The sequence below is a fragment of the Tupaia chinensis genome, unplaced genomic scaffold, assembly GCF_000334495.1.
Source record: "Tupaia chinensis unplaced genomic scaffold, TupChi_1.0 Scaffold000672_1, whole genome shotgun sequence".
NCBI classification, from domain to species: Eukaryota; Metazoa; Chordata; class Mammalia; order Scandentia; family Tupaiidae; genus Tupaia; species Tupaia belangeri.
Window position 1 is genome coordinate 77,323 of NW_006160195.1, and position 25,570 is coordinate 102,892.

The 25,570-nt window shown below is 41.6% G+C and overlaps 2 protein-coding genes across 3 annotated transcripts in view; one reads left to right on the forward strand and one right to left on the reverse strand.

Annotated features, from left to right (window-relative positions):
• Positions 1-12,749: 12,749 nt before the first annotated feature.
• The window catches only part of SMAD5 (SMAD family member 5), a 53,785-nt gene continuing 40,964 nt past the window's right edge, over positions 12,750-25,570 (forward strand). The window contains exon 1 of one of the 2 annotated variants that reach the window (XM_006160105.3): positions 12,750-12,863. The gene's annotated coding sequence lies outside the window, so the exon portion shown is untranslated. Of the gene's footprint in view, positions 12,864-14,209; positions 14,342-25,570 lie in introns of those variants that run through there. The other variant, XM_006160104.3, reaches the window with a different exon arrangement.
• On the reverse strand, positions 12,853-16,604 carry LOC106736164 (proline-rich proteoglycan 2-like). Its single transcript, XM_014592242.1, has 3 exons — positions 16,519-16,604; positions 16,301-16,411; positions 12,853-13,375 (listed from the first exon to the last, which is right to left on the reverse strand). Exons 1-3 carry the CDS (start codon positions 16,602-16,604, stop codon positions 12,853-12,855), a joined length of 720 nt encoding a protein of 239 aa, XP_014447728.1.

Consider the following 25,570-nt stretch of genomic DNA (forward strand, 5'->3'; position numbering starts at 1 on the left):
TTCATTTAGCAGCGAGGCATTAGCTGGTGGATGAAATTGTTCATGATATCCAGGTAGTTCCAGAACTGTTGGGGTCCTTAGGGTGAACTAGCATAGTTGGATGAAGAATTGGCATGTCTTTGAGTCAGTGGTAATTGTCAGCACCCCAGGTGTTAAAGCCTTCAGAAGTTAATGACGTGTGAGTGCTTGAGTGTCTGGGTGCCTCCAGTTACTCTAATTTGTCTGTGGCTGTGTCCATGTCACAAAAACAATGAGCACAGCATGAGTATATCTACTTTCGTGAGGTTGGTTATAGATCTCAAAATTTAATTCCAGGCACGTGATAATGAGATTAATAGAGAGAAAAAATGTGTAGTTGAAGAGTTAGCTCAGCCAACGGTGATACACTGATAGGAGAGTAAAGGGGGTACTTTGGGATCATCTTAGGCAGATCAGAGATGTAAAGATTTATATCCGTTTCCCTGACTTAACTGCATTCCAGAGGAGCAGGCCCCTGCCTGATTTTGCTCTGGAAGGCATTTCCAGTGAATAGCCCGGGACCTGGCACATGAGTATTCAACAAATGTTTGTTGAGTGACTAAATAAGTCAGAAAGGACACTGCAATCACAATACCAGAGATCAGAAGAGAGAACTGATTTGAAATGAGGAAGTTCAAGAAGAGCAATGAATGGTCTTTTCCACTGATATCATCATCTCTGAACATCCTTATTTTAAAATGAAGCACTGAATGTATAGGATAGTCTTTTTGCCATTATATTACTATAATAGTTCCTGGAACCAGCAGATAGTGTAAATGTTGTTGGACTCCCATGTAGTCAACTGTGGTTCAAGCCCTGGACCCGGTAGCTTAAAACTCAATGCTGGGTGCATGTGCGTGAGTATCCAAAATTCCAAGAGGAGAAGGGACTGTGGAGAAGGAATCCCCCATGGAGGATGATTTCTCGCTTTCTGTCTCTGATGAGCACATGTGCCCTATAGCTAAAAATCTCTCTAGGAAAAAAAATTGCTTAAATAATAGTTCCTGGCATATGATAGAAATGTATTCAGTCATCATAATGAGCATAATGAGATATAAGTTTCTTCCTCCCCCCAACCCTTGCAACCATGGTCCTGAAAACCAGAAGGAGTCAGATGGGTTTGTTCTGGCCACAGAGACGTTACGACCAGGACCACACCGGTGGGGAGAAATCACACAAAATCTCCTTTCTGACAGAATGACCTAGCCAGGGGCTCCTTCTACTCCATCCATGACACATACAGGCCAGGGGACTTTGTTGACTTTTTACCTTGTTTTTAAAATGTTTATACTTTAGAGTACAACGGGACCCTACAAAAGCAGTTTGTGGAAGCAATGCAGATGAGATCAGCACCCCTGGACTGCGGAGCACGGCTCCTCTCTGTGATGGAAACATTACACCACACCACTTGAGTAGCCAGAGTTGACTTAGAGGAGCTTAACTGATTTGATTCATCAGTCCGAATCGCCTCTAATGTGGCACATTAGTAATGCCACCATATTGTAAATGATACATCCACAGACGCATTAGTCATTACACAAATAGAGTGAATAGGTTTCACTACACTTCAAGATAAACATGTTGGAACACTGACTCCATTCACTCAGGGCCTTTTGAGCTTGCGCAGGGCCTTTTACCTGGCTGTTAGAATAAATAGAAAGTTTTACAGCCTGCTTGTCCTGTGTGACTTCAACTTCCCTACATGACACAAATTCAGGTTAGAATCTGCAGTTGTGCACATGGACACATTTATTTATTGATTCTCTTACTTAATAACCTATTGTTGTTCCCCCTCAGTTTACATAGTATTGTGGTTCTCTGACATTTGTTATAAGATTTAAAACAACTGTTTTTGTTGGGGTGTAAAAGTTGAGAATGGTTCAGTGTCTCATTGAAAGTGAATCAGGACAGCAGGCAATATTGTATGGTGATTAAAGCAGATGTTTGCCAGTTACACTCTCTTGCACTTGAATTCCATTTTCATCACTGACTATCTGTGTACATTTGGGAAGTGATCTCATTTCTCTGAGGTTCCATTTTGTTATCTGTAAAATGGCCGAGGAACTCCTCATTTCTCAGCATCTCTACATTGCATATTTCTTTCTTTTTTAAAGAGATTTTTGCTATAGGGCACAAGTGCTTACCGGAGAATCAGAGAGAGATAGAGAGACAGAAAGTGAGAAATGATCACCCTGGGAGAATGGCCACACCACAATCCCTTCTCCTCTCAGGATTTTGGGCATGCACGCACACACACCCAGCATCAGTTTCAAGCTGCTGGGTCTGGGACTTGAACCGTGGTTGACCATGTGGGAATCCAGTGCCTTAACCACTACGCAACCTGCTGGCCCCTACATTGCACATTTCTCTTCTTTCTAATGCACCTCATAGAAATTCAGGTATCCAGAAAAGATCTTTGAGGACCTGGCAGTCTTCATGAAGGAGGAGGTAGAACATAAGGCAACCTGGGAAGGAGAGGTAGACCCGGCTACAGGTGGTGACCTTTTCTGCAGAGATTACTGAGAAGATTATTATATGTTGATGGGAATGTGATAACCAGATGAGAGCAGTAGGGTCAGCAAAGAGACCAATTTAATGACAGGGAAGGTAGTGTGGTATAGGGACATTAGGTTGGAAGCAACTGGGCTGTGAAGGGAAAAGGCTACAAGATTTTACAGAACCTGCAGAGAAATGGGCCTTGTGTAAAAAATATTTCAAATCAATTTTGTTATTTTCTCCAATGGTTGGCAAAGCATTTTGCAAACATCAGTTCTTCCAAAAGACATCTTCAGAGGTAGACTTAGAAATACTTTGAGATTTGAAAACCTTCCCAGACTGTAGAAATAAGCACATTCACAGCAGCTAGTCTCTTAAGGATTTGTGCTCTAGTTTCTTCACTTATGAAAAGGAGGATGATAACATTAAAATGGAGAAGGGATTGTGGCATGGCCATCTCCTCTTGGGGGGATGATTTCTCACTTTCTCTCTTAGTGTCTATCTCTGTCTCTCTCTGGACAGTACATGTGTCCCATGGCAAAAATCTTAAATTAAAATAATATTTTTTCGAAAAAGAGCTCACTTAAAAATATATATCATACTGAATAATTTAGCCCTTTAGTGCTAAAAACTATTTCAGGAAGAGATCCTGTTTTACATTTTCATGTTTGAGTAGTCAATTAAATGTAGGAATTGTTTGTTTGTTTTTATAAAAGGAGCTCCTTAAAGGTAAGAAGAGTCTCTCACCGATAACACTTGGACATACAGCTTCAAAAAGACAGGTTGTGGGATCAGCAGTTAGCATAATGGCTATACCGCTAGACTCCCATGTCTTTGACCGCGGTTCAAGTCCCAGACCTGATGGCTTAAACTCGCACCAGGCGTGTGTGCCTGTGAGCCCAAGATCCCGAGAGGAGAATGGAGGAGAAGGGATTGCAGCATGGCTATCCTCCCTGGGGGGGTGATTTCTCGCTTTCTGTCTCTCTGTCTCTCTTTGTCTTTCTGGAGAGCTCATGCGCCCTATAGCAAAACCTCTCCCAAAAAAAGAAAAAAGAAAAAAAAAAAAAAAAAGACAGGTTGTGAGTTTATGGTTCCTGGGTCTTCCATTAGGTGTTAGAGGCCTTAAAGGCACAGGACAACAGAACATTTCAGGAGACTATGAGTTGCACAAGAGCAGAGACCCCTCTCCTCTGTATCTCCAGTGCTTGACACAGCATCAGGCACAATAGGTTACATATAAATATCTTTATATTGAATGAATATAAATATTCTACATGAATGAATAAATGTCAAACCTAAGAGCTGATTCTGCTTGGGAAGTAGAAGGAGTCACATCCTATCACGTATTAAAATTCAGTTAGCACATTTTTAAAAAAATGAATGAGAAAAAAGGGATTTTTAACTAGGAAAAAAATGTAAGACCAAAACTGAAGCAGAAAATTCAGTGACTCCTTACTGAGGGTCTATCGCATGCCAGGCCCTGATCTGAGTGTAGAGGATTCAGTTGTGAAGAGCAGTTTAATTACAGTGGAGTGTATGGACTTTGATCGAGTCAAAACATGTGAGAAGCAAGTCCCAGCAGAGAAAGAGCTAGCTGCTTTGAAAGTATAGAATGAGGGGACTCAATCTTGCTGGGGTAGAGAGGGAATGGGGATAAACATGGGAGAAAGCCTTTGCAAGAAAGGGTGAAAGGGTATTTAAGCTGAGACCAAAGGGTGGTGAGAAGGTGTATGATAGGCCAAGAGAGGTAGCCATAGCATTTCAGATATTTCTGAGGTGGAGAGAGAGAAAGCAAGCAAGGCAACCACATGTGCAAAGATTCTAATTTGGGGAGGAATTTGTGGCATGTCAGGGACAGGAAGAAAGCCAGCGTGAGCCAGGCACATAGGAGACTGTTGATGATGCCAGGGACCATGTCATCCAGGACAGGACCATGGTAGGACATTTGGAGTTAATCTTAAATGCAAAGGGAAGATCTTGAAGTTCTTTAGTGTGTGAGAATGACCATAATCTTATTCATATTTTCAATGTGTAATAGCTGTTGGCTGATAAAGTAATGTAGTGAGATTGGGTAGAAACAGAAGATAATTCAGATGAGAAATGATAGTGACCTGACTGGGACCTGGACCTGACTGCAGACACTAAACTTGTAGAGAAGTGGATTAGTTTGAGATATGATTTGAATTTAGAACTGATAGAAGGGCAACTCTGCTTAACCTTGACTACTCAAAAAAGCAGCAGCTATTGTTTTTCTTTATTACAACACTGTCTCCCCCAACTCTGTTCGTGGTTTTATTGTTCTACCAGTAAATTATTATCATATGACATACTAAACTTTACTTGTGTTCTGTTTTTTTCAAATTTTGCCACTACCTTGGTAATGCACTTTATTACAGTGCTGGAAGCCATATGGCTGACTGTGAGTTTGGATCCCCAGCTTGGTCAACCTGAAATGCACCAGGCACGTAAGATGAGCTGGATGGCTGGAAGAAGGGGATCAATGTGACCAGACCCTGTTGAAGGTGCTTTTCTCTTTCTCTCTCTCTTGCATATGCATGTGTGCCTACACTCATGAATAAAATAATAAACTGTAAAAAAAACAACTGTTTATAATAGCTCGAATTTTGTCTTATTTTGTTTTATTTAAAATGTTATCCCTGAAGACCAAAACATACTTTTTAACATGTCAGGTGTCTGATAAATATTTATTTGTAAATATTTGCATATATGAATATTTATATTTGTGTTATACATTATATATAATATTACATATAACTGATATATAATATGGTATATATAATGATATACATGATAAATATTTATCACTTTATTGAATGACAGAGTTAATATATGAATAATTAAATAAGGGTGAGAGAGAAGAGTAAGAGAAGAATGTTTTTAGTTGGTTACTGCTGCATAACAAGCCTAGAATCTCGGTGGCATACAACATGAACATTAATTTTTTTTTCTCTCATTGATCTGTGAATCAACTTGGTTAGATGCACTTTAGGCTGCAGGTCTGCCAAGGTGGGCTGGATTCAGCTCTGCTCCATGTGTATTTTTATCTTTCTTGACCAAAGGCTATCCGGTCTGCTCTAATGGTAGATGACCAAATCATGAAGCACACTTAAAGATTACGTTCGTGTCATGTCAACTGGCCGAAGTTATCATGACCAAATTCAGTTTCAATGAATTAAGGAAGCCTATTTTACCTTCTCTAGTGGAAGATACTATAAAATCATGTGGTAAAGGGTATGAATGTATAATTCCATAACAGGAAGGGAATGAAGATTTAAGAACAATAATCCAAGTGGCTTGAGCAACTACATGGATAGAACTGTCATTTATTGATAAGAGGAGACTGGAACAGGAACATACTAGACAGCGAGGATAACAAATGTTAGGAGTTCAAACTTAAGCTCGATAAATCCATGAATTGGACCAGACAGTGATACAAGGTAAAACATGATGCTCTGCAAGATCGGCCCTTGTGAGAAAGTCCCAAGTTTATGTCTGGAGATGTCCCTGAGTATGCTAGGTATGCACATGCTGGCTAAGGATGCAGGTGGATCGCAGCATCAAGAGCCCTTTGGAGCGCTCTCTGTCTCTGTTGTTCATGAAAGACATAAATAAATTAAAAAAAAAAAATCCAGCGAGACTGCCAACAGCAGATATTACTACCTTAAACAAAAGCAGAACATACTGACTAATGTAATTAGTCTATGGAGGCTCTGTAGAATTTCAGGTATACCTGGATCCAGGAACTCAAAAGATTTTGTCAGGGATTTGTCTGAGCTTCTGTTTTTCAGCTCTGCTTCTCCCTTTGGGCTTAATTTCTAAGCCAATTTCTTCTACATGCTGGTGAGAGGGCCACTGGTAGTGTCAGAATCACCTTTACCTTACTGATGACAGTGAGGAGGAGGAGTTTTCTGTGCTCACAGCTATACATCAGCCTAAGAGCTAATACATATTATTTTGCTTGGGTCATATACCCAACTCTACACCATCATAGTGGTCTGGGTAACTGGAGTACTATGATAGCCCTTTTGTGCTCCTCTCTGGGGTGGGGTGTGTGGTACCATGGCTAATATAGGAAGGGAATGAATGGTACCATAGAGAAAGCAGGAGAAAGAGAATTGAAAAAGTACAGAAGCAGACAGAGTGTGCAACTACTGCAGTCCAGCAGAAGGATTAAGAGGTAGCTGAATTTAAGGGCCTGGAGTTTATTAAAATTGTCCAAGATGGAAACAGAAATTTGGAGAAGTCTGTAACAGATGGTACTAGAGGCCTGGGAGTGAATGTGCTTATCTGTTCGAGCAGAAAACGAAGAGGGTCTATTGTCCTGTAAGAGGAATATCCATTTTAGACGACAAATACCTTTCCCAAGAATATTTCAGAAGTATACCAGGAGAAAATGGGTGTTTCTAAAATCATCTCCTGCATAGCATTTATTATGGGCCCAGCACTATTCCAAGTATCTTGCAAGTCTCTATGCATTTAATTTTCATAATCATCCTATTAAGTTGATACTATTGTTATCTCTGCCTTACAGATGAGACTGAGGCACAGATTGGTTTGGAAACTTGTACATAGTCACACAGGGAGTAAATGAGACAGGCTTTTTCAGACCAAAAAGTTCAGACAAAAAGTCTGGCATCCAAGTTCTCACAGCTAAGATTCTATGCAGTTAAAGGACTTCCCAGAGAATGTGAGGTCTTTATCTCTTTCCTCTCTCCCCAATTCCATAACACTCCCAAATTTTCACCTGCTGCTCTGGATTTGTGGTGGGCACACATGTGGTTTGGTTCATCTGAGACTATGCCTCTGATGATGAAAACTGAGCGTGTAGAACCATGGAGGTTAGTTGAGTTAACTTGGGGAGTGTTTCCTGTCAGGAGAAACAGATGCTGTTTAAGTCAGGAAGAAACGAGCGTTCACTCCAAAGCCCTGCTTTAGAAAGCCTCTTTGTTTTACAACTCTGGGTGCAAGCAACCCTTTTAATTTTGTGTTTTGGATTCCAGCCATAGGAGGCCTTCTTTAATGTAGCAGATGGCTGGAGACAGGCAAGCCAGGTTCCTACACTCTACATCAAACTGCTTTCCCCAGAGAGGAGTCTGTTAATTATATCGCTCTGAAAAAGAGAAGGAAAGAAAAGATAACTTGAAACGTTCACATTAAACTTACATCATGTGTAAAGGGAACCACTGTCTTAAGCATCTGCAAACATGTGGAAATCAGGAAAACTTCTGAGAATCTCATGAAAGTGCTCAACTTTTTCTGCAGAAAATTTATACAAAGGCATAAACACAAAAATGTGCACATTAATTCCGGGAGCTCGTGGATTCTCTGATAGCCATCCCTGAAGCTTCACAGAGTGTGCGGCTGCCAGATTCCTGCACTTCGAGTGAAGGCAGCTGTCATTTTTTACTTTATTTTCCTTTTGTTATGATACATCAAGATCTCGCCCTCAGAGTTATGAAAATAAAGAGTCTGTGGACTACAAAGGAAGTGTTTCACACTGGAACACCAACATTTTACTAGAAAAATATGCTTTCAAATACTGGATAAAACTGGTTGACATAGAACTTTAATGCATTCTGCTAGAGACTAGAAGATTCTTCTGATAAATTGTAGTAATATGATGATTTTTCTCTTTGTGACTCATGGAGTGTCTTTACATATCATTTATTTGGAACTTTGCTTTTCTTCAAACTCTCCTCAGTTTAGCTCTGGCTACTGCACTCGTTCCAATATTAAGGATTGGAAGCAAGTAGTCCACCAGTTGGAGAATATACACAGTATTCTCAGAACCTGGAAAGGAAGCTTTATTGTTTCCATGGACCCTGTCTTAAAGAGTCTCACAAACTTAGATATTTTTTCCTTTGATGACCACTTGCCCATAACTGCCTGAGGAAGTGAGAAGTCTTTGAGATTGCTACCAGGATCCTTTATGAATGTCTGTGAAAATATTCACTGATACTTCGATGCCTGGTGGCTCCTCCAAACATCATCACATTCTTCTAATGTTACTAGGTGTGCAGTAGGCATTTAAGAGAAATTGCTGAGTTATAGGAAAGTGTGGGATTGAAGTATTTCTTAAGAATATTTGAACGAAAAGAAATATCCTTCATTAGCCTACATTTAAAAAAATAAAACTTAGGGGACCAGCAGGTGGTGTAGTTGTTAGAGCACTGTACTCCCACGTGGCCGACTGTGGTTTGAGTCCTAGGCCTGGTGGCTTGCTAATAACAAGAAAAATTAAATAAATAAAATAATTCTTAAAAAAAAATATATATATACATATATACACACATATATAAACTTAAGGGCCAGCAGGTTGCATGGTGGCTAAGGCACTGAACTCCAACATGACTGACTGCGGTTTGAGTCCCAGACTCAGTGGCTTAAAAATCATGCTAAGCATGTGCATGTGCATGTCCAAAATCCCAAGAGGAGGAAAGAGGAGAAGAGACTGGTGTCCCCATCTTCCCTGGGGAGGTGATTTCTCACTTTCTCTCTTTCTGTCTCTCTCTGAGGGTGAGCACATGCACCCTATGGCAAAAATCTTAAAACAAAACAAAACAAGCTGAACAAATACTTAGTTAGCTATTCTAATTCTTTATGTTTCATATTCCTTCTTTCCTGAAAACTGCCTCTTTCTTGGATCTTGAAAACTCAAGGTAGGAGTAGCTCATAGGCTTCAACATTAGGCTAATTCTCTACACCACATAGATCATTTAAATAGTTATTAAAAATTCAAAGAAAAGGCCTATTTCCTCTCTAAACATTGACCCAATTCAAGAAAAAAAAAAATCTTGGGTTAGAATTGATCTCAGCACTATTGACATTGTGGGTTGAATAATTCCTCACAGTAGGAGGTTGTCCTGTGCATGATAGGACTTTCAGCAGCATCCCTGGTTTATGACAACTACAAACATTTTCAGACTTTACCAAATGCTTCCTGGGGGACCATTCACCCCTGGTTCAGAACTACTCGCTTTAACTATCCAGAAATAGTTTTCTCGTTAAGTAGAGTGAAATTGAGTGCTGCAGCTACTTTTATCTAATCTTCTTGATCAGGTGAAAGGCTTCATTGAAAAGGCAGTTTGTCTATTTGGATGTTCCACTGGTTGTATCTACCTGTTCAATCATGGTGGCCGATGTTCGTTCTTAGGTCCCATTTCACTGCCAAAAAACAGGGACTCCCTTCCTCTGTCAGGCTCTGGAAGCCTGTTCATGTGCTGTTTGATCATCTTTTTGACTATATAGTTATTTAGAGACCCCCTCTGACTTTCTATACTCTTTGAGATCTGGGTAATTTCTCAGTTCTTTGGAAGGCTTCTACTATGCTGCTAAAATCTCTACTTCTCCCTTCCATATTATCATAATTTCCAATTTAAACTGAGCCTGCACAGCAACTTGGAGAGATTGGAGTCTGGCTGATTTGATCGGGGTGTAGATGTATAGCACAGGAAATAAAACTTTGACTTTGAGATTACAAATGTGATCATGGAAAAGAATCCTGTAATCACATATTGTTCAATGATTACAAGATGGCACACTATTTGTTTGGGAAGAGTTTTACTGGGTGTTTAAAGTGAGAAGTGGCTCTAGTATACTAAATACTTAAATTGTTTTATCTTAGGAACCAGCAGATGGTTACATTGTTGGACTCCCACATAGTTGACCCCAGTTTGAGTCTTGGACCCGGTGACTTAAAACTCATGCCAAGTGCATGTGTGTGTGTGTGCCCAAGATCCTGAGAGAAGAGTAGAGGAGAAAGAGCTGTGGTGTGGCCATTCCCCCTGGGGGGGTGATTTCTCCCTTTCTGTCTCTCTGTCTCTCAGGCCTATAGCAAAAATCTCTCTCTAAAAAGGAAAAAAAAATTATGTCCTATAATCTTCAACAAAGCACCCTGCAAACACCAGTTCTGAAAAAAAAAGGCTTTTTCTAAGGCAGAGTTACAGGCACTTTGGGGAGTTATAAACCCAGACAGGCTCCAGAAATATGTGCCTTCCAAGGGCTGGAAACTTCTGAATCAACAACAAATAATCAGTGAGTGTGACAAAGAGTTAACGCACACAGACTTACTTTCACAAAGTTTATGATCTAGTAAAGACGTTTAAGATTTAGACCTGAGATTACAAACTGATGGCCAGCAGCTAAATTGGGACCATGGATTTGTTTTGTTTGGCTTGTACAGGACTGGCCTCCTGAATGTCTGAGAGGGAGAGAAAAGAGGAAGAGAGGAGAGGAGAGGGAGAGAAAGAGAAAGGGAAAGAAAGAAGCTGCCTAACAGGTAAAACTGAGATTTTTTTCCCCATAAACATCCAATTTCTCAGTTTTTTTTGAAAATCAGAAGACACTGGGTTCTTATTTCCATATTTCCTCATGGTGACAGTGGCTGGAGTTGCAAGGCCGCTGACCGCTTCCATTGGAGTAGGCAGTCTCTGGTTCCCCACACGGATGGATTTAGATACTCACCAGGCTTTTGTCAGCACTTGAGATGGCTGCCCCAATGCAGAACTTTCAGCAACATTTAGCTTCTTCCCCATGGAAATAAATTGCTGGAGCCTCCAGCAAAACAGCTGCAGCCCCCTGTCAGGTAAGATGACCTTGGGCTCTCAGGCCATGAAGGACAGAGGTGGCAGTAAAGGTGATGAGAAATGGTCAAATGTAGGTTTTATATATATATATATAATTTTTTTTTAAGAGAGATTTTTGCTATAGAGCATGTGCACTTGCCAGAGAGACAGTAAGTGAGAAATTTCCCCAACCAGGGGAGATGGCTGCTGCAATTCCTTCTCCATTCTCCTCTTGGGATTTTGGGCACATACACACACACACACACACACACACACACACATGCACCCTGCATGAGTTTTAAGTAGCCAGATCTGGGTCAGGAAACGTGGTATACTGTGTGGACGTCCAGTGATGTAAACATTATACTATCTGCTGGTTTTAGGTTGTACTTTGAAGGTAGAGTTAAAACAGGAATTCTTGATGAATTGGATTAGAGTGTAAAAGAGAAAATTCCAAAATGACTCCAATTTTGTTATTTAATTTATTTTAAAAGAAATCCTGGAAAATCAGTATGGACTTTTTAATTTTTTTTGGAAAGGTTTTTGCTATAGGGTGAGTGCGCTTGCCAGAAAGACAGACAGACAGAGAGAGAGAGAGAGAGAGAGACAGAAAGCAAGAAATCACTCCCCAGGGCAGATGGCCATGCCGACTTCTCCTCTGGGGATCTTGGGCAGGCACTCACACACACTCTCCTCTGGAGATCTTGGGCAGGCATGCACACACACCCTGCATTAGTTTAAGCCACTGGGTTCGGAACTCGAACTGCGTTCGACTACAGGAGAGTCCAGGGACATAGCCATTAAACAAACTGCTGGTTCCAGTACTGACTTTTAAAAAATAAACCCCAAATTACTGATATTTAACAGCTTTTCCTCATTAGTACTTCCTAAATTGAGAGCCCTATGTGGTACAAATATCATATTCTGGCAAATGCCGACATTTAGGGAACATGGAGGGAAAACGTACTGAGAAGACCCTTCATTATTGAGAAAAGAAAAGTCCAGGAAATGGGATGGAAATTCTTAGCCTGTGGACTGTCCAGGGGCTGAGTCCCCATGGGATCTCCCCTGATCCCCAGGAAGAGTATGCATCTTGAACTGAGGATGCACCCCCAGAGCGTGGACAGTCTCACTCCTGGAACCCCCATGTCAGGCACAACCTCCATACTCAAGGGGGCAGCAAGGGCTCCCAGACTGTCATATGGGAGGAGTTACTTGGCCGCAGTCAGTAAGAAGCTGTCAAGTGTTCAAAAGCTTGTTTGGAAGCTACGTCTGCGCAGAACAAGGACTCTTCAATCAGGTTTACATTACGTATCAATAAAAATACCTAAGTCCTATTCAAAGATGTCTCTGTTTTCACTTTACATGTAACAGAAAATCTCCACTTCTCCATATCAAGGGCAATTCCTTTTTCCTATTATAAGGTGGGTTAGTGGAGGCTTCTGGTGACTATTCTCAGGCTCGGCCATCGACGTGAGAAGCTTCGGCTGATGCAAAGTCGGGGGCCGAGGGAACGGAGCCAAGCACCCACGCTTCCTTCACCAGGCCAGGCAAGGCAGACCTCCGTCCCGCGGTCACTCGGCCGCTGGCGCGCATGCGCCGACCGCAGCGGCGCCCTCGCAGCCTTCTTCCCTCCCTCCCTCCCTCCCTCATCCGGGTCCCGGGCGAGCGGACGCCGTGCGCGTGTCCCGAGGCCGAGCTGCTCATCAAGTTGAGCGAGGGGAAGCCCAGCGACCGCTCGGGGAGAGCGCGCCTAGCCGGTCGGTGAGTGCGTGAAGGGCCCCGGGGTGGGCGAGAGGGACTGGGGGCTGCAGACTTTACCCGGATACGACTCGGCCACGGGCCTTAGGGGCCGGACTCCGGCCGAGGCGTTCGGCCGCGGGCGGAGCGGAAACGACCCGGGGGAGCGGAAACGACCCGGGCCTGCGGGGCGGGAGTTAGGCCGAGTCCTGGCCTGCCGGGGTCCCGGCGGGCGGGGGTGGTGCGGCCCAGCCGGCTGCTGAGGCCTCGCCTCGGCCCCGGGCGTCCTGAGGCGGGGCCCGGGCTGACTGGTCCCAACCGCGCCGTTACCGCCTGGACTGTGGAAGGAGGCGTTCGGGACGCCCCCGAGGGGATGCCCCTGCCCCACTGTGGCCAGAGGAGCGGTTTGCTCTCCTGCCCCATCTGAGCACCACCCCGGATACACACCCCTGATAGGATTGCCGTGCTCGGTGGTGCAGCCTGGTCTGCTGCGCTGCAAAGCTGTCCAATGGCTCGATGAATCCGTGCCGCCGTCGCTTTGTGTTTCAGAGATAAGGATCCACGCTTATCGGTGGGAATTACACCCTGGGCAGTTGTGACCTGCTACTGCACTCAACTGGTAGTTACACTTGGTTTCCGCCGCTTGCCATGCCAGTTTTCACCATTGAAGAGAATTTTATTTTCTGCTTCATGTAAACTTAAGTATGCTCCACGGAGAATGCTGAATTAGTGTCTTATTAATTTATTTATTTATTTATTTATTTATTTATTTATACATACATACATACATACATACATACATACATACAGCCTCTGCATTTCACTTCGGTATCAGTACTCAGATTCATATTCCAGTCTCTTCCCCCTCCCCCTTTCCTCTCTTCCTCTTTCAGCTGCTGTTATTACGTGGAGTTTGGAGCCTTAGCTTTGAAAACTCCCATGTGGCGCCTGTCTTAAGTTAGAGCATGCTCAGTAGCCCGAACAGATTTTGGTTGCAAAAAAGAACTGGGGAGAGGATAGTCGGGGTAGTTGGACGTTTGCGAGCTTCCTAACAAAATGTTCCAAATCTGGTTCTGATGGTATTGGAGAATGGAGTTGAGGCCGGCCCGGAGGTGAGGAATGCCTGAACACCCTGGGCCAGATCTTTATCTTGATTGTAAAGACAATGTTTCCTGACCAGCTGGAGGTTGGCGGTGGGGGGCGCGGGGGGAGCATTCCTGGCTGCCGGTGCGTTTGAATGGGTGTGGTGCTAAGTGTATCTTGTTTACCTTATCTTTCTGTGGAAAAAGTTCTGAAGTCGGTTGGGTTTGTCACATCATGCTTGTTGCCTAGCACTACCAAAAGTGTTCTTATCTAGTAACAAAGACTGGGTAGGTGGAGGTTGTGGCATGGCCTCTCACAAGTTGAGAGGACTGGGTACTACTGTTGGTGTTTTTTTTTAATAATTTTTTTTTTAAAGGAGAGCACTTGAATTTCTTTAGAGACTCTCTGAATTGCCTGGGGTGAGTTTTTAATTTTAATTTGAAAGGTCAAACACCTTGCTCTGTCGGTTTAATAACTTTCCAAATGACAGTTTCATGTTTATTGATTCGAATATCATTAGAAAATTAGTACGCTCCAAATTCTTTAAGTAAGGGATTACTTGTGGATCTGTAACAAATTATTTTACATATTTTTTTTAACACCTTAGTTAACTCTTTTCCCTCTAAGGTGAACTCCAAAATTATAAATATATTAAACAACTGGGGCCAGCAGGTGGCATGGTGGTTAAGGGCACTGGACTCCCACATTGCCAACAGTTTGAGTCCTGGACCTAGCAGCTTGCTTTCTCACTTTCTCTTTTTCTCTCATTCAGTCCTTCTCTGGTAAAGTTGAAATAAATAAATAAGTGGATAAGTAAAGTTAAATAAAATAATTATTTTAAAAATTGATTTACAAAAACAAAAAAACTCAGAGGAGGCAAATTAACAAACTTTTCACCTTTATAAAGGTTGTATTATGTTTATTTATTTATTTATTTATTTTTAAGTTTGCCCTAGGGTGTATGTGCTCACTGCAGAGAGAAAGTGAGAAATCATCCCTCAGAGGGGCTGGCGATGGCCTTGTTGCAATGCCTTCTTCATTCCCCTCTCAGAATTTTGGGCATTGTGGTGTGTTTTTCAAGCCTCAGGGTCGTGGACTGGATCTGTACAGTCTGCCACATTGGATCCAGTGGCCTTAGCCCCCAGGCTGGCCTTATGTTTAGATTTTAAAAATGTGACTTTTGTTTATGACTGCTGGCCTGATCCTCCCAGTTGCATCCGCCTTTCTTTTCCTTCCTTCTGTATTAATGCGTTGGTGCTCCCGCAGTGAGCCCTTTGCTATTACCACAGAAGCTTACCCATGTATCTTTTGTTTCAAATACCTCTTCATATTTTGTGCTTCCATTTCTTTCAGATTATAGCTGAAATAGGTAGTAAAAGTTCGGTGAACCTTCTCAGTTGACCTTCCTTTTAGGCTTTAAACACATTCATATGATATGGTCTAGTTAAAAGGAGGAAGAGAGTAAGAAACTGATGGAAAAAAAAAACAATAAAATACTTTTTTTAAGTTCTCTACAGATCTAGTAGTTATTATCTGCTTGTCTGGTTCACTGTGGTAGGCGCCACAGAAATGGGTGGATTGATATGTGTTGCATTTCTTTCCCCCTCTGGCAAAGTCAGCTATTAATTTCAGTGGGAGACAGTGGCAGAATGTTGTCACTAATGAGGTTTGAATCAGATTGTTGTTTACAGTTGGTTATGTAACATGTTGCTGAGAGTATTATTAAAAGTTGCATTCTGTAGCAAGGTAGAGGCAAGTAAATTCTGCTTACCCTCTTCCCTGGGTTTTAATTCTTGGCTGAACCTGAAGGCACATTAGACTACAACCATAATTATACCTGGGCGGCCTGTCTGTTTCCTGTTTTCATCATGAATCCAAACATTATGATTTGCAGTGATGATCTTTTTTGTCCTTTGTGTTAAACAGAGGTAATGTGTTTTCTCTCTCTACTGAAAACAGATTTGTGACTTGGTCAAATCAAAGATTTTGGTGTTTTGAATACTTAGACAGTAAGATACCAAACAATTTTAAAATTATTTCTTAATAGCAAAAAACTTTAAAAAAAGTACTTCGTACATGTTCTTTGATTATATTTTATGTAAATTTCAATATTACCAGTAGTTTGTAGTTTTTGAATCAAGAAAGCCCTTTTTGTTTACAGCTTATCAGTGTTTATTACTACCAGATGTATATGTTGGTTTGGGCAGTGAGCCACACATCTGGGTGAATTTCAGAGCAGTTGAGTACACTTTCAGATATAGGTGCCTTACTCTCCTAGTTTATCAGTCTTCTCTGTTCTATTTCTAGAAGGTCTTATGCCCCCTTTTTATGCTTTATTAAGTAGAAGCCAAAACAGTGTCTTAAAATGTTATAGGTACCTTATATCCTGTGGTTTGCTATCTTCTGATAAGGTCAAAGACTTTGGAGAAAATTCTCTTTTGTAAGGGACAGTATGAGGAATGATTCTTATTTCCACCAGTCTGGATATTCTGGGGAAAAAGAGTATCTGAAAAGGTAAGGCCCAAGAAAGCTGGAATACACAGATACAGGGTGCTTTCCCAGCAAAGATCGTAATGAAGAACCCCCAGAAGTATACCCATGTCTTTTTATACCTTGTTTTTCCACTCCGAAGTTACTAGAATAATGCTGGATATTCAGTTCATTGCTGCTGTCAAACACCATTTACCTCTAACCAGATGCTCTGAATGGGCCAGCAGGTGGTGTGATAGTTAAAATGCTGGGCTCCTACATGGCTGACTGCAGTTTAAGCCTTGGACCATCAGCTTGAAAAATCACTCCAGGAGCATGCACATGGGCAACCTAAATCAGAAGAGGATGGAGGAGATGAGATTGTGATGTGGCCATTCCCCTTTGGGGGTGATTTCTCACTTTCTGCCTCTTTCCAGCAAGCATACTCACCCTATAGCAAAAACCTAAAAACAAAATAACAATGAAAAGACTTGGGAAGAATTTCCAGCTTGTTAGGATCTGCTAATTTCCCAGTCTTAAAATTGACCTTCATTTTCTAATAGCTTTTATTTCACAACTTGGAAAGATGGGGTATTTATAGAGTCCCTTTAGGTTTTTCATAATCAGCTAGTTCTAGGCTCTTCGTATAGTTTAGTTTCTTTTTTCCCTTTTGGTTAGCTAGGTAGGGAGGTTTTTGGTGCAATTCTAGTAAAATACTGCTTTTGGTGACTTTTCTTTCTACTTGTACTGTATTCTCCTTTGGTTGAGATAAAAGTCTGAAAAAAAAAGAGTTGTAGATTAAGATGGTTTTGTGTATGCAATACTTTATAATTCACTTTTGGAAGCTAGTTGTTAAAGTATATTTGGAAAATAGTTTTGCTCTTGAATTCTCTGGGATCTCAATCTCTGCCTGTTATGCATATGTAATGTACAGACTGGTACTCCATGGAAATTTGAGAACAGTTTGATTTATTGTGGTAAGATTTTAACTGGAGTTTTTTCTTTTGATTTTCATATATATTCTTTTCATTTCTTTTTTAAAAAGAATTAGTTATTTAATTTTATTTACTATTATTATTTTTAGTTTGCTGTAGAGATGAGGCAACCTGCTTTCTTATCACACCCTCCTCCCCCCCCATCCCCAATCCCCGATCTCTGCTGATGCGTGTTCAGGTATAGGAGGAGAGAGAAAGTGAGAAAGCAAGCCACCAGGTCTGGGACTCGAACCGTGGTCAGTCAAGGAGTGTCTAGTGCCTTAACCATCATGCCACCTACTGGCCTCTATATGTTGTTTTTTATTACTGAGGTTGTCTGGAACATATGATGTATTTTTCCATGTTTTTCTGTGTAAAAATGTGTCATGACTTTCCCGATGACCCAGTATTAAAATACAAAAGAACAAAAAAAGTGTCTCCTCATTTTTCTCTGAGCATTGCAACTAAAGTCTTGGGAGGAGAATTAGACTTTTCAGATTTAACCGTGATCTCAGAATATGGCTAGTGTTTTCAAGGCAAGTTTTTTCAGTTTTGTTTTCATGATGTGTTAGGATCTGTCTAGTACCCTGTTTGGTAGGCTGTTTAACTTTAGATCTAGTTATTCTGTATTGTGCGTTCCCAGGAAGAGTACTACAAAAAATTTTCAAAGGCAGTCTTTCGTTTTGTTTTCTCTTGCTTATGTCTTCCTGTCTCCCTTAAGTTAGTGGTCTACTTAATGCGTTGACCATTCACTTCCCACTCTAGAGAGTCAAAAGTGTAAATTAAATGAATGGTGACTGGAATGAAAAATGTACCCAGAGTCGGGAACCAGCAGTTAGCGTAATGGCTATGTCGCTGGACTCCCCCGTAGTCGACCGCGGTTCGTGTCCCGGACCCGGTGGCTTAAAACTCACGCCGGGCGCGTGTGCGTGCGTGCCCAAGATCCCGAGAGGAGAATGGAGGAAAAGGGATTGCGGCGTGACCATCCCCCCTGGGGGGGTGATTTCTCGCTTTCTGTCTCTATGTCTCTCTCTGTCTGTCTGGCGAGCGCACGCGCCCTACAGTGAAAATCTCTCCAAAAAAAAAATGTACCCAGAGCCACATTTAATCCCTTTTCTTCTAAAGTAGGGAACTTGAATTCTGGGGTGCACATGAGGTATATGGAGAACATCTTGATAATGCATTGAAATAGGCTTTGTATACATAGGTTCACTCTTTGTGTTCCAGAGATACATTATACAGTAATGATCTGGTATCTGCACTTGTTGATTTTATAATTTAAAGGAAAGCACTATGAAGATGGACCAGCTCTGTCTCTTCTTGTGTCTGCAAGTCTATACAGGCATACTTAAACACATCTGGTCGCAGTGTAGGAAGTCTTGCAGGCTTTGTGAGGGTAAGGATGCATCCAGCTCAGGGTCTACTTGATTAGAGGACTTAGAGGGGGCAGGTGAAGTCTAAGGAATGATTAAAAACTGAGAAACAAGTCTGAATGTGGGAGACAAAAAAGTAGAGACTTGTGTGGGCACAAACAATAGGCAAGAAGATGCTGTGAGAAGTGTCAGGGATCATGAGTTCAGCTCCTGAAGGGCTGTTGAATCTACTATGAGAATGTTTGATGTCTTTGGAAATTAGGAGCCACCATTGGGGAAAATAGTGATTTAAGTGTTTCTCTAGAAAATAATTTTGGTGTTTTTGTGATTATATCCTCTCATCTTTATAAATGTTCCCGTGAAGAGTAGTCTATCTGAATCTTGAAGGGTTGTGGGCATACTTGATTTCAGTTCTTTCGCTTTTCTGCCTGCAATTGTGGATGGCTTAGAAGTTTTGTAGTAATTTTATACTTGGATCTAAGGTTTATTTAAGAGTGTTAGTGGGTTTCTACTCTTGCTGATCCTTGGTAACTACTATTGATTTAGAAACCCAGGGGTAAGAGATTTTTAAAGCTTAATAACCTCACCAATCTCCTCTACCCTGAAAAAATTACCTACCTATATATACACACACATACACACACACTCATACACATATACATCTACACACACACACACACACACACACACACAAATGGCAGTCTTCTAGTGCAGTTGATCCTGAGCACCGTATTCTCAAACCTGCTAAATAACCTGGGATTCTCATTAAAAATGTAGGAGGGGGCCAGGCAGCGGCACAGTGGTAAATGCAGTGCTCTGTGGGGCTGACCCACATGATAAGATTTTGATTCACATCTGGTGACCTTCCCTGACTATAGCTAGGCATGTGTGTGCCTGTGTTCGGTGTTAGCTAAAACTGAGGGTGGAACTCAGTCTCAGGACCTCATTGGGGGTGTTGTCAATCTGACTTTCTCATACGCACATTCTCTCTCTCTCTAAGTCTCTCTTGCTTATGGAAGAAATAAAATAAACTTTAAAAATGTGGAATATAAAGCCCTACTCAAGTTTTATGAGCCTGAATTTCAAAAGATGGTTTTGAAGAATTTATTTCTTTTCTTCCTTGCTTTTTTTTAGGTTTTTGTCTTACAGGCGGGTGTGCTTGCTGGAAAGAGACAGAGAGAGGGAAAGTGAGAAATCACTTTCTAGGGAGTATGACCATGCTGCAATCCTCTCTCCTCCACTATCTTCTCAGGATTCTGGGCATGCATGCAGGTATGCCCAGTGTGATTTTCAAGCTGCCTGGTCTAGGACTTGAACCACTGTGTAATAGTCTAGCACCTTAACCACCAAATACCTGCTGGCCCAGAGGAATTTGTTTCTTTTCCTCTTCTTTTTTTTTTTTTTTTTAACTTTATTTATGTATTTCCTGAGAGATGGAGGGAGGGAGACAGATGTATATCCTCAGAAGGGTCTTTATCCTGCCATTCTGCCCCAAGCCCTGCAGTGAGCCAGGATCGTGTGCATGCCCTGCATGTTCAGGTAGACCTGGGATATGAACCCACAGCCTTTGCATATGGTCTCCAGCATTGCATAGCAGTAGTCCTACCACCCACATTACTGCTAGGCCTATTCCATAATTCTGTTGTGCAGGTTTGGGTTAGATGATAGTGGGTTGTGACCCATGGGGGCATTTACATGGGATAATGTGCTTAGGGGATTTTGTTTTATTTTGGCCATTAGGTTAATGTTGGGGATTAGTTTGCTTGCCTTTCATTTTTAGATCAAAGAAATCAGATGTCAGAGTAGAGACTGAAGGAGATGTTTCTGTGAATTTACTTATGTCTGGGTATGAGCAGTTTGTGTGTGTGTGTGTGTGTGTATCTGTGTGTTTAGGTGAGGGAATTGTGGAAGGTTTGTGTGTATGCTTTGAGAGCTTGTCAGGATGTCTTAGTAGCCTAAGTAAGAACAGGACCTTGTGGTTATTGATACCAATATGACTTCATTTGAAGTGAAAGGCTTGTGAAGCTTAGTGACATTTTATTCATACATTTAATGTGTATAAATTTTAATCCTGAGCTTCCTTCAGCTTCTTTTAAAAAATTCTTTTTTCTAGAGGGCACATGCGCTTGCCAGGGAAAGAAAGAGAGAGGAAAAGTGAGAAAGCACCTCCTTCCATGGGGAATGGTCACATCACAGTCCCTTCACTTTTGGGATTTGGGGCACACGGGTGCATACACCCAGATCCACGAGGTATCCAGCTACCTTAACCATCACAGCAAGGCTGGCCCCTCTAGCTTCTTTATCAGCTTTTCCCAACTCAACTGATGACAAACCCCATTCTTCCAGTTGCCCGACTGACACCTTGGAATCTTGTTGACTCTGTTCTCACATACCTCCTATCTCTGCCATCAGGAAACCTATTGTCTCTCATGGATCGGCTCCTCACCACCCCACTGCTGTGCTATCACCCTGGTCTAAGCCGTCATCATCTCACCCAGATTACTGCAACTCTGAACTGGTCTTCCTGCTTTTACTCTTGCTGTCCATCCTTCCCCCATTCCCTCCATTATGCAGCCAGAGTGATTCTTCAGTAAAATAGATCAGGAAATGACATGTCTCCAGTCAGAGTTCCCCAGTGGGCCCACATTTTATGTGTAGTAAAAGGTCTTTCAATTCTTTGTGTATGCCAGGCATATGCTCACCTTGGGACCTCGGTGTTGCCTGTAATGTTGCCACAGATGACTGCCTGGCTCATTCTCTTATTTCCTTAAAATTTCGACTCATCTGGTACCGCTCAGTGAGGCCAGCCCTGCCAACTATATAATATGCTACCTTTCCTCTAGCACTCTCCATCCTCCTTCCCCTGCTTGTTTTTTCCCCATAGCACTTGGCACCTGACAGACACAATATCCCATAACAATGTTTGTCGTCTTCTCCCTTCCCCTCACCAGAATGTAAGCTACATGAGGATGGAGGTTATGTCTTTTTTATTTATTTGCAAGCTCCTAGAATACTGTCTGGTAAATATTCTTTTGAAATAATGATTTCGATAACAAGTTTTCTTAATGTGCTTGTTACTAGTTATCAAAGATTTGATTCTGGGGGAGAGACAAAAATCAAACACATGAATAATTTGATGATTGTTGGTTTATATAGTGAAGGCAATGAACATAATACTGAATAGGTAATAAACATAATACTGAATTAGAGTTTGGGGAAAACCTATTTTATATAGGTTAATGGTGATCAGGGAAAGTCTTTGGGATAATAGCTAAAAACTAAAATCTGAATGATGAAGGACCTAGAAATTAGTGGTTAGGGCTTCAGGAAAGTTTTATAGGCAGAAAATAGCATTTATAAAATTCGAGGTACAGTGACCAGCAGATGGCGTAATGGTTATGTTGCTGGACTCCCATGTAGTCATCTGGGTTGAGTCCCGTACCCAGAGTCTTGAAACTCATGCCTGGCGTGTATGCCTGTGTGCCCAAGATCCCAGGAGGAGAATGGAGAAGAAGGGATTGCAGTGTGGCTATTCCCCCTGGGGAGCAGGGTGATTTCTCAGTTTCTGTCTCTCTGACAAGTGCATACAGTTCATAGCAAAAATCTCTCTTCAAAAAAAAAAAAAAAATCTAGGAACCAGCAGTTGGCGTAATGGCTATGTTGCTGGACTCCCACGTAGTCGACCGCGGTTCGAGTCCTGGACCCGGTGGCTTAGAACTCACGCCAGGCGCATGTGCGTGCGTGCCCGAGATCCTGAGAGGAGAATGGAGGAGAAGGGATTGCGGCGTGACCATCCCCCTGGGGGGTGATTTCTCGCTTTCTGTCTCTATGTTTCTCTCTGTCTGGCGAACGCACGCACCCTATAGCGAAAACCTCTCAAAATAAAATAAATAAATAACCTCTAACTCCTTTAAAAAAAAAAATCTGAGATATGAAAAAATATTCCAATACAGGAAGACAAATTTTTGAAGGAGTTTTTACATTTTATTTCATCATTATTATTCTTCAATTTGTTATAGGGCACATGCACTCACCAGAGACAGACACACACACACACACACACACACACACACACACACAGAGAGAAAGAGAGAAAGCAAGCTGCCATGTCTGGGATTGGAATTTTGTTGGCCATGTGGAAGTCCCCTACCATGCCATCTGCTGGGTCTAGATAAATTATTTTAAGAGTGAACTTTTACTAATGTTCATTGGGAACAGGAATAATGTTTATAGAATTTTATTTCATTGTTTTGGGAGGAGTGTCTTAATAAAGACACTGTGAAAAGTGCTAAATACCTGGATTAGATGCTCTTCCCATTTCTCATCTGTGTTCTGTTAATAATACCTCAAGCATAATTCATTGTACTTACATATAGTGATGTAGTTTAGTGTCTGTCTTGCAAGATTACTCTGTGAAGATGAAGGCTGGACTGCAGCACAGCTGTAAAATGTGATGCTCCTGTGAGGCAGGCCCACAAGGGAGGTTCCTGTCTTGCATCTGGAGACCTCTCTGAGGATGCTAGGGCATGCACACTTGTGATCCGGGCTTGGCCAAGACCGGGAGTGGATTGAAGCATCAGGACTTTACTGGGGATACTGTCTTGTCTCTCTTGCTCATGAAAGAAATAATTTTTAAAAATTCTGTGAGGGAAGACTCTGTATTATTTGAATTTCTGTTATCCCCACAGTACCTTTGTATGAGACTTCAGAAGGCACTCACTCCTGCACTTTTGTTTAGTGATCAACTGCATAACCTGACATCACAGTTCTGAGAATGTACCACAAGGTTAGGTTGATAAGAGGTACTCAGTAAAAGTTTAATGATCCATGACTGTTTATAACAGCTATTTTAGTTACTGCACATGTACTTTCAGAAGTAGGTATACAGTGCAGTAATCATTTATGCTTTCCTTTTGATTTAGAATTCTCTAACTTTGGAAATATCTGCCTCTAGTTTCTGATTGATATATTTTTTTTTAAGCAGAGATTTGGCTGTAGGGTGTGTATGTTTGCCAGAGCACAGAGAGAGCCAGAGAGAGAAAAAGTGAGAAATCACTGTATGGGGTGAAAGTATGGCCACACAATAATCCTGTTTCCTTCATTCTCCTCTTGGGATTTTGAGCACACATGCACACACACCCAGCGTGAGTTTCAAGCCTGTGGGTCCAGGATTTGAACCATGGTCAGCCATGTGGGAGGCCAGCCCCTTAACCACTACACCATCTGCTGGCTCTTCCTATTGATCTTCTTACATTATATTCTATCTCTAAATTTGTATCACCAAAAATATATTGGAGGGAATTATTTAGAAATATGGATGACTTGGTGATGTGAATCCCCTCTTTAGTTAAGAATTTCATTATGACTGAGGCACAGCTGCATTTTGGTTTTAAAATCTTACCTTTTCCTTTCTCTAAGACATACATGTTTACTTTAAAAAGTACAGAATTGTATGAAGCAGAAAGTGAAAAGTACTCTTAACTCTTAGCCAGCGCTTATATTCTTTCCAAGGTCTTTATGCACGGCCCCTTTCATTCATTAAACATTTCTTGAGCATTTGTACCATTAGGCTTACAGTGATGAGTAGAAACTGATATGGCTCCTCTTATGAGATGTACATCCTTGTAGGGACAGACTGGACAGAAAAATGTAAAAATACAGGCCCAGGAAATGCTACAATATTTCACCTAGATAGGATGATCTGGGGAGACTTGCCCTAAGAAGAGAGGTTTGAACTGAAAAATAGGGAGGGTGTGTGTGTTTTGTAATGTGATAGACTCTTTGTAATACATGTATCTCTTCATTTTATAAGATTTTCATTTGCGGCCAAGGTATCAGTGTATTTCTTTGGATTTCGAAGTGACATTCTGTTTTATTGTTCAATCGACAGTAGCAGTTTTTCAGAATTTCAGGGAGCCTAACACAGGGATTTATAAATCTTACCAACTTTTTTTGTAAGGATTGTTTATTTAATTTATTATTATTATTTAAAATTTGCTGTAAGGCATGTGTGCTCATGAGAGAGAGAGAGAGAGAGAGGGAGAGGGAGAGGGTGTAGCACACATGCCTTACAGCAAGTTTTAAATAATAGAGGGTGTTTGAAATTCTGAAAAACTGCTACTGAATTCTCCCTTTTGAGTACGTACTGTCTTCATTGTTTCAGCGTTTAAACTTTTACCTTTTTGCTTGCTCCCTATTTCTGCTCTTGTTGATTGCCAAGTCCTACTGATTGCGTATTTTTAATGTCCCTCACAGCTCTTTCTTTTCTGTCTTACTGATTGACTACCCTAGTCTGTGTACCACCATCCTGGTACCTGTATTTTTCTCATAGTTGACTAAGTAGCATGTTTCCTATCTACTCTCTTAGTCTCTTACTTGGTCATGTCCTGTTGTCGGTTTTGTGTTCTTGAAATGTGTCTCTGAATATATCTTTCTGCTTAGAGAGAGATCTGTATAAGCATAGGATTATTTCTAGCAGTATGGGTTCTTAGTCTTAATATGTATTCATAGGCTTTTCCTGTTTGGCTTTTTTTTTCTTCTTTTTTTTTAATTTAATTTGGTATAGGATTGGTATGCTTGCCTGAACAGGTGGAAAACAGGAGCACACCACCAAGGGAGAATGGCCATGCTGCAATCCTCCTCCATTCTCTTCTTGGGATTCTAGGCATGTACACGGGTACATGCTTTCAAGATGTTGGGTCTGGGATTTCAACTGCACAGTCCATGTGGGATCCAGCTACCTCTACCACCACACCTCTGGTTAGCCATGGCCTTCATTTTATGGTGGTACTTCTCCCTTTAGCTTCACAGTCAAAGTGGCTTGCTGTCTTCT

What these genes read in the sequence shown, in the direction of transcription:
- LOC106736164 (XM_014592242.1), bottom strand. Translation starts at nt 16,604, where the DNA reads ATGGTGTTTGACAGCAGCAATGAACTGAATATCCAGCATTATTCTAGT. An exon ending in CAAGGTATAAAAAGACATGG is followed by an intron (nt 16,412 to 16,518) that starts GTATACTTCTGG and finishes CTTTTTCCCCAG; the next exon opens with AATATCCAGACTGGTGGAAA. An exon ending in AGCAAACCACAGGATATAAG is followed by an intron (nt 13,376 to 16,300) that starts GTACCTATAACA and finishes TGAAACACAAAG; the next exon opens with CGACGGCGGCACGGATTCAT.